At 34.7% G+C, this 12,498-nt stretch overlaps 1 protein-coding gene across 1 annotated transcript in view; it reads left to right on the top strand.

The window, feature by feature from the left end:
* The window catches only part of CNGB3 (cyclic nucleotide gated channel subunit beta 3), a 140,507-nt gene that overhangs the window by 97,581 nt on the left and 30,428 nt on the right, over nucleotides 1-12,498 (top strand). Inside the window, exon 12 of the mRNA XM_074206446.1 lies at nucleotides 11,333-11,416. Coding sequence (XP_074062547.1) covers nucleotides 11,333-11,416 — 84 coding nt within the window. The remainder of the gene's footprint in view (nucleotides 1-11,332; nucleotides 11,417-12,498) is intronic.

Raw genomic sequence — 12,498 nt, 5'->3', positions numbered from 1 at the left:
GACACTTGTCTCCAAAATATTGGAAAAGGTTATTTGGCAAGAAATGTTGAAGTTGCCTAAACCAATTCTGACCTTTGGCATATTTTGTCTCTCCAGCACATTAATTATTTTTGAGAATAATGTCACCAAACACTTTAGTGATTCTCCAGTCTTTATTGATGCTCCCCCTTTCCTTCCCCTTCCCCCCCCTCCTCACCCCCTTCCCCCTCCAAATACTGTAAGGGTTGACTGAGATATTATTAACACTAGAGTAAGAAACCAAACCATTACTGATGTTCATATTTTGACTTGTCTACATCTGTATTTTGATAATGACTTATGTGGAAAAGATGGTCAAACTTTGAATGAGCATCATTTTCCATTTCTCAGAATGAAAATACTAATATGGATGAGAACAAATAACAAAGGCCCAGATGAATGTCATAATCATCTAGTTTTCTCCACCATTCCAATTTATTGTCCATTTCCATTAACTTCAGCAGAAATACTTGAATTTTTGAGCACCATATTCCTTTCATTTTTAACAAGTAGAATTTTTGTGTTCTCCTAAAATTAGACTTTAAGGAATGGGACAAGAAGTCATCTAGATTAAACTATATTTGAACAAGAATCATTGTTGCACAAAAGCAGTAAAAGTAAGGCTCTAAATGGACAATTTATTCATTCTGCAGCTGCCATGATTTAATTGAGTCTTTAACAACCTCAAGATCTGAGATAATTCTCAGTTCTCTTCCTGGAGAGGCTATGAAAAGTTAAGGTCTGCCACCTACTTTATATAGAAAGTCTAATATGAAAAAAGATTAAAAATCATACTTCATCCTCAGAAAGGAAGTTGCTCAACACCACTCTTACTTCTTAAACAAATAAATAAAAATCTCCCCCATGTACTGGGAAATTGTATTCTTTCTTACAATCCTTCTATTCCTTCTTTACCTCAAAACCTTCCTAAGGTTTTATTTTTACTTATATTTTTGATAAGAAAATTTGGCTTCAGAAATATGCTATCAAATGAAAGATTAGGCCTTGGCCAAGTCACCCTCTCTGAGTCTCAGTTTTGTCATGTATAAAATAAGGAGACTGGGCTAAATAGCCTCTAGTTCTTGATCTGTGGTCTAAAGAATGTTTAGCAAGATGAGTACTTGAACTTCCACCCAAGTGACCTCCAGGGATTAGAGAATTTGTGCCTTGCTCATGTTTTGCCCAGCACCAAACAACAACTGTGTATGGGCAAAATGCAGGCTGATCTTTCTACTAAAATTCTAGTTAAAATTTCTACTAAAAATGTAGTTAAAATTTCAAAACTATAAAAAAGAAAAATTAAGAAACTCCCCCCATCCTTAATCTCCCACAGAAGGCTCAAATGGCTGTGGTATCTCTGGTACCCAAACAATGTACCTTACTCATTGAATGAACACTGACTCAGTCAAACTGAGCCCTGAGAAAGATCTTAGCTTAAAAAGACCTTTAAAAGGTCTCCACCCCGCTTCTGGGGCCATCTCCAGTTGTCTTGATCTATATCTTGCCACCAGACCCAGATGGCTCTGGAGGAGAATATGAAGTGATGGTTTTGCATAGACCTCCCCCACTGAAATCCAATTCACTTATCAATCATACCATGGCATCACCTTCCTGATGTCCTATTCTCCTTCAAGAAGGAAGAACAAATAACAATACGCAAGCATTGTGTCCCAATGCTTGGGACAAATCTCACAAAACTACCCAAAACAAGCAGGATGAATTATACTCAAAACTCAACCTTTTAAAATGAATTAGGGTGAGACAAGGTAACAATATCAGTAACACAACCCACATGAAAGGCAGAGACCACAGGATATCACTTGGAATATTAAAGAGACATGAACCACTGTGAGGTTTTGCTGGGAAGGTAACTGGTCCGAGGAAAAAAAAATTAGAGGAATGAATAGAACCAGGATGGAATGAGGGAAAAGATCACTAAGAATATCTCTACTGAGAAAAAGATGGAAACTAGATGGAGTGACTATTTTAACTAATTAATCTTGCTAATTAGATGCTAAGCTCAGTTATTTCTGAATTATTTATTGTAGGAGGAGTAGAATATGTTGCTATCAGAATAATCTACATTTCAGGAATCTGGAACAAATCCCCAGTCATCCTGTCCTAATTTTAGCTCTTGCTACACACAGTGTGCAATAAGTGTCTATTTAGAGCAATGGATAGAACCTGGAGTCAGGGAGACCTGAATTCAAATCTGCCCTTCCCCCCCACCCAGAAAAAAAAAAGGCAAATCTGTTCTCTTCTACCTGAATAAGATAATATATGTAAAATACTGAGCATTGTATCAGTAATGTAGTAGACATTTAATAACTGCTTGTTTCCTTTCTAATAAAAATGGAAAGTAATAACAGCATTCCAATAGATATCAGGAAAACTGAGACAAACGTATAAAATAGAAACCCCTATTCTGATAAATTTGCTTCATCTCTAGAATCTCTTATTGTACTTAAACCCCAAGAAATTGTGAGATCAAAAACTAAAGAAGACACAATATTAAGAAAATAATCTGAAAAAAATAAATAAAATGCAGGTACTTTGACCTATACGTGATTCAATCACTGAGACAAGTAACTGAAAAAAATAAGAAAGACAATTCTATTGTTTATCTTTACTGAATGCCAATTTTTTACAATGAATGACTTAGAAGTGGACCCCTGATCAAAGTGAGCAAAATGAGATAAGGAAGATAATTAAAAATAAAAAATTGAGATAAATCATAGGAAAATAATTTCTATACTAGAAGAATCAAGATAGATGATCTCTCAAGGTCTTTTTTGACCCATGATATGCTATATATCCTAAGTTCCTCAGTGGAATCTTACATTCTGATAAAGAGTTTCCTGGCTTTGATAATTGAGCTTCCCAGGATCCAGACTTTTGTATTTCTAAAATAGTGAGAGAGAGAGAGAGAGAGAGAGAGAGAGAGAGAGAGAGAGATTCTTTTAACATGATTTCATACATAGTATGTACTATGACCAAATGTGCTCTTCATGGACTAGTTGACAGAGTATGATATCTGAATTCAAATTGCATCCCAGATGTTTAATTAGCTAGGTGACACTGGACAAGTCATTTTACCACTGTTATTCTTAGTTTTTCATATATAAAATGAGGGGGGGTTGGAGTCAAAGGCATCTAAGGTTCCTTCCAATTCTGACCTTAGAATCTGTCTTAGGGTAGTGAATAGAGGACCACCAGCCCTGGAGTCAGGAGGACCTGAGTTTAAATCTGTCCTCAGACACTTAATAATAACTTAGCAGTGTGACCTTGGCTAAGTCACTTTGGCAAAAAGCCAAAAAAAAAAAAATCCTTCTGAATTTTCCCTGGCCATGCATAATTCCAATGCAAGTCCACCCTTCCCACTGCATTTGGTCTATCTATTAACAGAAAAGAGTGCAGAAGGTTTATGAATGAAATGGTTTATTGTTGCTTTTCTTATTATGCTATTTCATTAAATGTCTGCTTTGAATAAACTACTGTACTATCTGGTTGACTGGTAAAAGTCAATACCAGAGTAGGAGTCAGTAACTTTGTGAGAGGATTTGAATTTATATAGTTCACTGAACCTTAGATAGCCTTATGTAAAGGACCCATTCATCAAATTGGAAGGGCAGTGCCCCTAGGTGCTGCAGCATATCTCCATTTTAGACACTGAGTATTACAGAAATAATAAAATTTTTTAGTTTACAAGCTAAAATTTAGATAACTGACTTTGCTGATGTGTTTCATTTTTAATTCAAACTAGCTGTTCTAATATAACTTTGCACAGTTGTATTTTTAAGTCCTGATCTCTTTTTATGATTATATCCATTATTTGTATAGGAACTGCCATGTGTTGGATGAACACCACATTCTTGATATGTCAATGTGAAGCATTGTAACTGGAATCACACAGAGGCATGTTAATTATAGGAATATTTTATGATTTAATAAGGATGCTAAGAGCATTCTGCAAAATGTTCAAAGATACTCTGGAAGTAGGAGAAACATAAGCAAAAATGAGGTTTTTTTAATTTTTTTTTTTGGTTCATGGAACTTTTTGATGAATAATCTGAGGAAGCCTATGAACCCCTTCCTTCTCTTTAAAATGCTTAAAATAAGATACATAGACTACAAAAGAAATCAATTATGTTGAAATATTTATCAAAATATTTTAAAAGCAAATCCATATACTCGAGGTTAAGAACTCTTACAGGAAACAATACAAGAATTTTTTTTTAATTTCAAGTCTTCCTTCAGTAATTTAACTCAACAAATAATCTATTTTGAATTCCCTGGTAGAAAGGAAGCTCTGAAATAAGACTGGAAGCTAATAACTAGACCTATTTCTCTTATCAAAGACAAATACAAAAAGATAAATCATTAGAACTGAAAATTCATCTACAGAGCAGAGAGAGGCCAGTGATGTTCTGGGCCCTCTGTATCTCCCAGCAAATGGACTTCATTACCCCAGGCTGAGGAATGTCTCATGAAATATCCATGTCCTTTTAAGGAAGAATCATTTTTAATATGAGTTGCCTATACAACTAAAGTCTTGAAGTACTAACAAGCAAGTGATATTAAAACAAACAAGAGATTAAGCTCAGAGAAAGTATTAGAGGATCAAGTTTTGACACATCATAGTTTCTTCACCTAGGATCCAAGAATTTTTACATTATATTTTGATAATTATATTTCAGTATAACTGGTTTCCTCCATAATTTTATTTAATTTAGTGCATTTTTAAATGGGGGGAAAAGTCTATAAACTTTAAATAGGAAAAATGTACATAAGCTTCTTAAGACTGCCAAAGAAATCCATGACACACATACAAAAAATTTTAAAACCCTTTCTTTATGTGTAGATGAAATCTGAAAAGAGGTTCTTAAAGTCCCAAGGCAGGAATATTTGCAAATGTAAAAAAACAATTTTGCAGAAGCAGACTTTACAGCAAATGTATGCTAAGTTTCTCAGCACCATTCAACATAAAAGTAAGTCTTCTACCTATAGCATAAGGAGAATGAAGCATGGTTGCTCTGAACCATTACCAAAGATAAAGGTTCTGGAAAAGGTAAATGCATGCTTTGTTCAGTAAACACAGATGCGCTTAAAAGGACCATCAGAAAATATAAACAGATCAAAGAGAAGCAACTCCCCCAGATCTTATCACCCATTGTTTTTGGATCTATTCCACCTAGACTCATAGAATATGATAAAGAAGTATAATAAATATTGAAGTTAGAGAATGTATTTTTTTCATAGACAGCAATGGACTTGAATAACCATTGTATTCCATTTGCCTCTATGGAAGACATTTGAGAAAAGACTTTTACCGCTTATGAAAGTGGTAGAACTCTGAGGATTGAGTTATATTTTTTGTTCTATTTTTTACTATGCTATTCCATTAAATGCCTTTCTTTCAACTAATAATATTCTCTCAATGACCTAAAAACTGTAAATACATCAATGTGGCTCTTGAGTGATTTTCAGTGAATGTAAAACCACAGAGTACCTTGAATTCGGGTACAGAGGGATTCACCTCTGTAAACTGGAGAGGTTCAGATGGTAAACTATCTTTCCATTTATAGATGCCATTTGCTTTACAAAGCAAGGCATAATTTTCAAGTGTTAAGTGTACAGTGAATTTATGTAAGTCAAATAATTTTCCTAATGATTTCTTGACCTTAAAAACAATTTTTTTAAATTACACATAAGAATGCAATGAAATCTTTTTTAAAAATCATACATTGAAATAAATCATTATTTCTTTATGAATTTCATTAATGGTCTTCCATTTGACCTCCCTACCTTCATTCTCCTCCCTCTCCAATTCATCCTCCAAACAAGTAAATGCCAGATTGACATTGCCAAAGCCCTGTTCTGACCATGTCATTCCCTTGCTCCATGAGTCTGGCTAGCTTCGTTACAACACAAACTTCTCTGGTCATTAAAATCTTTCAAAACCCACTCTGACCTTTCTTTCCCAAATCTCTTCATGCTACTTTATCTTACATTATATGCCAAACAAACCAGCCTCTGTATGTGGCATCATGACCTTCTATCTCCCACCTTGCAGTGCCTTTATACCGAGGCTATTCCACTTTATAGAGATCATCTCTTCCTTCTTGTCTCCATAATTTAAGAAGATGCTCATGTGCCATCAGCTTCAAGTTGTTTTTGGAAAGTATACTGGTCTTAGAGTCTGAGAAGTCAGACTTGGCTTCAAATCCTACCTATGAAGTCCAAGAGCAGTCACCAAGCATGGGGGTTATCTGTTGAGAATGTGGGCATTCTTGCAGCCCAGCTGGCTGACTGTTCAGGAGAGCAAACTGTAGAATTCAAAGAAGTCTTTTACTTGATTTGAATGGAGACAAAGGAATTAGTGTAATGAGGTCACTTAGGCAGAACCCCCAGCAGAGGAATTACAGGATGATTAATGAATTAGATGCTGATAGGCACAGCACAGTTGACTGCCCAGAATTTCTGCTGATGATGGCAAGACAATGTAAGACACAGACACTGAAGAAGAAATTAGAGAAGCACTCTATGTGTTTGCTGAGCATAGTGATGGTTCAATTAGCACAGCAGAACTTTGTAAAATATTGCTAAAATTTAGAGAGAAGTTATCAAAAGAAGAAGTTGATGAAATGATTAGGGAAGCAGATATTGATGGTCAAGTCAACCCTTGACAACAAAGTGAAGCATTGTCCAGAATATGTTGAAGTTCTAATACAAAATTTGTATTTGTCTTTCCTTTTTTACTTATCTGCAAAAAAACCTTTTCCCATGCTGCTTCATTCCTTCAAATCTCTCTTCCCTTTATCTTACTGTCATTGTCCTGAAACTAGTTAGTTGGTCAAATAAAGGAACATCTGGGTTACATGCTTTTCTTTTTTATATATATCTATGAAGAAGTAACTTTCTCTAGGAAGGGTCAGCATATTATTGAAATATGGAGCTATAAAACTGTGTTGTCTATGTACAGTCAACAACATATGCTTAAATTGACAAATGGGTATACTACATCTGAGTACTCATATGATAGGGGTTTTTTTTGGGGGGGTGGGGGGGTTAGTTTTTGCAAGGCAATGGGGTTAAGTGGCTTGCCCAAGGCCACACAGCTAGGTAATTATTAAGTGTCTGAGGCCAGCTTTGAACTCAGGTACTCTGAGGGGCAGCTAGGTGGCATAGTGAATAAAGCACCGGCCCTGGAGTCAGGAGTACCTGGGTTCAAATCCAGTCTCAGACACTTAATAATTACCTAGCTGTGTGGCCTTGGGCAAGCCACTTAACCCAGTTTGCCTTGCAAAAAAAAACTAAAAAAAAAACCCTGAACTCAGGTACTCCTGACTCCAGAGCCAGTGCCCTATCCACTGCTCCACCTAGCCGCCCCTGTATTTTTTTTTTACTACTGGTATTGCATCAGAAAATGCTTTTCTATTCTTTCTTTTAAAACTTTGTTTGACAATTTTTAAAATTAAAAATGTCCATTTTGGACAACAATTTGCCTCAAATTCATTCCAACTTTTATATTTATTTATCAATTTTTAAAATTACAATTAAAAGAAAATCCTGTTTCACATACTAATTACCTCTATGACTTTAAACAAGTTGATTATACTTTCTGTAAAATGAGGGGGTTAGATTAGATGATCTTTGAGGTTCATTCCAGCTTTAAAGCTATAATTCTATAATTCACCAATTAATAATATTAATAGTTAATATTAGGGTGGCAGCTTAGTAATGCAGGTGATAGAGGACCAGACCTTAAGTCAGAAAGATCTGAGTTCAAATCCAGCCTTGTGTGATCCTAGGAAAGTCATTTTACCATGTTTTCCTTAGTTTCTTCATCTGTAAAATGAGCTGGAAAAGGAACCAGCAAACTACTCCAATATCTTTGCCACGACAACCCAATGAACAAAAATCTATGCAGTCATATAGTCAGACACAGCTGCATGACTGAACATCCCTCATCTGAAAATTACTTAGAATAAATTTGACTTTTTAAATCATTGTAGACTTTTAATTTCTCCCTTATAAAATATAAACTTTAGAACTAAGACCATTTTCATTTTCATCTTTGAATCCACAACACCAAGTGTTGTCACATAATGGGCACTTAATAAACATTTATTGGATTAAATTGAAAGAAAATAGCAATTTTAATAATAACTAGAATTAACAGAGCACTTTAAGATTTAGAAAGTATTTTACAAATATCTTGTTTTATCCTCACATAAACCCTGGGAGGTAAGTACTATTATTTTCCCATTTTACAAATGAAGAAACTGAGGCAGAAATGAAGTGAATCACACTGCCATAGTAAGTTTCAAAGTCTGAATTTAAACTCAGATCCTCCTGAGCAAGCACTGGTATCCACAACAGAATACAAAGAATTAAATAGAAATTTCATTGGAACAAATCTAGATTGGATGTAGTTGGTCTTATTTCTTGTTATCCAAGGCAAATACAATTTTCATCAATTCAATTTGGTAATAGTTTTCTTTTCATCAGCATCTCCTCAATTGGTATATGGTCAAATAAATTTAATTTGCCCTAATCAAAATATAATTAGTAATGTGAAACCAAGACCTGAAAAGATCCTATTATATATTTTAAAGATAACTAAAAATGTTTATATTTTTCATTGCAGTGTGCTATTTTTTAGCCACTTTCCTTTGTCCATTAGTGTGGATAAATGAAAATTAACTATCACAATAAGAAACACTTTACATGTGTATACTTAACCTCAGCCAAATACATGTCTAATGCATTTTCTTCAGCAACATCAAAGGCACTACTAGCCTTAAAGGGAGAAAGCTTGTGTCCAATTTGAAGGTGCTTTGAAGGAAAAATCTCTTCTAAGTGATTGGAATGCCTCCCCTCTAAAATTAAGTCTCTTCTCAACCGAGAAACAAAAAGAAGGTTCCACCCAAAGAATAATTTATTTTGAGAGTTACCACTGAAAGCTAGGTCTTAGAAAGTGACTCTTCTAATGAAATCATATTATTGCTCTCTGGAATTTGTTTTAGGCAAAGATTTGTCAGTAGAAAATGACATAAAGAAAGCAAATACTGAATAAAGATAGTAAAACTCCTCTGTATAAAAAAAATGGGGAGTTAAAATTTCCAGTGGCTCAGGGATAGTAAGATCTGTGTCTATACTAATTCAAGTGGAAGCATAGCAATTAATTTAGCATTGTCAACTCAGATGAAATCATTAATGCAGAAGGACAAACTGTACAATCTCCTCACCTTGACATTTAAAGGCATTCATAATCTCACCCCAGCATACCACCCCAGAGTTATTTCACATAACTAAGTGTTCTTCATATGCTGCTTAATAATCGACTTCTTGCTTCCCAAACTAGGGAATCATCTCCCACCTCCCATACCTCTTTTTGGGAATGTAGACCCTCCTCGATTCCACCCTTTAGAATCACTGACTTCAGAAAACTCCTCCAGCAAAAAAATCTTTTTTGATCTCTAAAGTTTTAAGTGTCTTCTTCCTCAATTTTTTTGTTCAAACCTGTGATTTTTTCAGTGCCGGGAACTCCCTTTGCAAAAATGGCTTCCCACCACACAAATCAGTCACTTCTCTGTACCTTACTGTCTCAGAGAGATGTTTGGAGCACTGGGTGTTTAATAAATTTTGCCCACAACCACAGATCTAAAGCAGAACTTGAAGACCCATTTCCCTGATTCCAAGATCTGCCTTCCATCTATTATGTCTTTTCACTATGCCTCTCCCATAATAACCTCTTCATGTTTCAACTACTTCCCTTAAGTAGGAAGCAAGATCTTTGAGGAGAGACACTTTTTTCACTTTGTGTGTGTGTGTGTGTGTGTATTTGTATGTATTTTGTGCATGCAACAGTTAAGTGCTTGTTGCTTTAGATTAGATGGATGATTGAAGCCACAAAGTGATGCCCCTGTGATTTGGCACAAACTTGACTACAGACAATGGGAATAGGACTCTACAAAATGCATAGCTCTACCTCCCCACATCCCATATAAATAGAATAATAAACGTGCAAACCAACATGCTAAGTCTAAAAGTCAATGAAAATCAACTGGTCAGCAGTGGAGATTTCATAACCATGACCTCATTCTCACTTTGCCAAATAAAAATGCTTATTATTTGATCAATCAAGATAACTAATCATAAATCTACTCAGTATGTATATACTTCCTAATTTCTCCCAGTTAAGATTCTCAATGTCTCCATTTTCCCCTTAGTCCTATAGCATTGATAGGATAACAAAGGGAGAGGAAGCAAGATAGGTTGAATAAGCCAGCCATCAAAACCCAAGAAAAAGGCTGACATCCAAAAAAACAACATCAGTGCAGTACCGATTAAATTTTAATTCAAGGGCCACATATCAAAGCTCAGAAACTGACCTGTTTTGTAAAGTGCATTTGAAGATCCAGGAGTGAATTTGTTATCACCAAGAGCAAAGATGTATTGAGTGCCTGCTCTGTATAAATACATAGACACAAAGCAATATGGAGAAAAGCTAAGTAAACTGAAGCTCAGAGTTGATTCTCCCTTTAAGAAAGTTGTAATTTGGTTGAGAACGTGAAACATATAAATTTAATTCAATTCAAAGTATTTATCAAGTACCTAATATTAGTCTCACTTCCTTCCTAGGATTGAATTCATACCCAAATTGTAGATAAAAGTATTTTTCTCTAATCATAAACTTGCCGAGGTCAATGCATTTCATTCTGTAGAAGAGTAGAACCTAAAAAATGAAAATAAAAAAAAGAAGAGTAGAACCTGCTCCCTCATTAAAATAACACCTAACATTAGATCATTATCAACATATTTGCTTGCTTTCATGTAGACATTATACTAAAAAAGAAACTGGACTTTCTTTTTTTTAAGTGTTCATCACATTTTAAATAATTGCAACAAGTCATTATTTTTTCCTGAAGGAAATATGTGTATCCTTACTGGAAAATAAATGCTTAATATTCTTGAGAAAGGTGATTTGTTAGCGAATTCACACCCAAATTATCAGTGATATATCATAGGATTAACATTCAAGAGCTAAAAGGCATCTCAAAGACCCTCTTGTCCAACTCTTCTCATTTAACAAATGCAAAAAGGAAGCCCCACATAAGTGATCACATTATTATAGGTAGTTCAGTTAAGAAAGTTCAGAATATGAATCCCGGGCTTTGGAGTTACCTTTTACCACATTCTTTGCTAAACACTTTGTAATACTCTGCTGAAAAAAAAATCATTTGGGATATTTTTTAAAGATATAACAATAGTATTACTCAAGTCTAAATTTTTTTTTCATTTACAATAGGGATGTGATACACAGATGATTTATGACGTGCTGCTGAAATTGAAATCTACTGTGTATTTACCTGGTGACTTTGTCTGCAAAAAGGTGAGAGAACTCTATTTTTCAAATGCAAGAATAATCAGTAGATTCAAAGTCGAGTTCATATATAAGACAAGAGTGTGCTTTAAACAAAAATTGTCCTGAATGAATTCCATGGTAGGAGATAATTATGATATATAGAGCTGGATATTAGTAATAATGGTTCCCAGACATCAAAATGTACAAGACAACATGGATTTCATTACTTATATGACAATATAGAATTTGGGTAGTCCGAAAAAATGCTTAGTATCAATGTAAATTATAGTCACAGGTCATTAATTTAAAATATTTAAGAGAAAGAGAAAGTTACACAAGTTGGAAGTGTTCTGCTTTTTAAAATGTATAAAAAATTACCAGCTGTTACTCTTGTGTGATTTTCCACTTTTGAGGATTATCTAGAGGCTATTTTTGAAACAATGTGTCTTCCTTCTGCAACCCCAGAAAAGTGAATAGAAAGCTATCTTCCCATCATTAGTATGAGGGACCATCCTAAAAACATTAGAACTAGGATGGAAAATTTCTTTCATCCATCCCCAGATCAAGATGCCTCTATTTCTGCCCTCATTCCCAGATCTTAACTTCTCAAAACTTGAATCCACTCCTTGAATCCCCTGAGACTTACTTAGTCCTTATCTTGTCCAGTTCTAAATCTTCATTTCACTTCCCTGCCATCTTCATGCCTTTTTCCTGCCTAGAGACAGCTACATAACATAGATAGAAAACTGGGCCTGAAATGAAATGACTGAAGTCAGGAAGACTCCCAACTTGAAATTTGGCCTCAGATACTTAAGAGCTATCTGCCTCAATTTCCTCAACTGGAAAAACAGGAATAATAATGCAATCTATTTCTCAGTGTTGTTAGAAAAGAGATAATATTTTTAAATATTCTAACATTTATAATATTTGTAATTATTAATACTTAATAAATGCTCACTTGCTTCCCAAACCCCTTCCCTCTTTAGAACACAAGTATTTTGAGGCACGGGGCTGTTTTGCTTGCTTATATTCATGTCCCTAAAAATAAATACAATGCTAAGAATTTAGTAAGTACTTATAAATTCTCTGCGGCAAAGTAAAGTGCTAGG

This window comes from Macrotis lagotis, chromosome X, assembly GCF_037893015.1.
Source record: "Macrotis lagotis isolate mMagLag1 chromosome X, bilby.v1.9.chrom.fasta, whole genome shotgun sequence".
NCBI classification, from domain to species: Eukaryota; Metazoa; Chordata; class Mammalia; order Peramelemorphia; family Peramelidae; genus Macrotis; species Macrotis lagotis.
The sequence above is the reverse complement of the archived record's forward strand: the minus strand, read 5'-3'. Positions and strand labels throughout refer to the sequence as shown.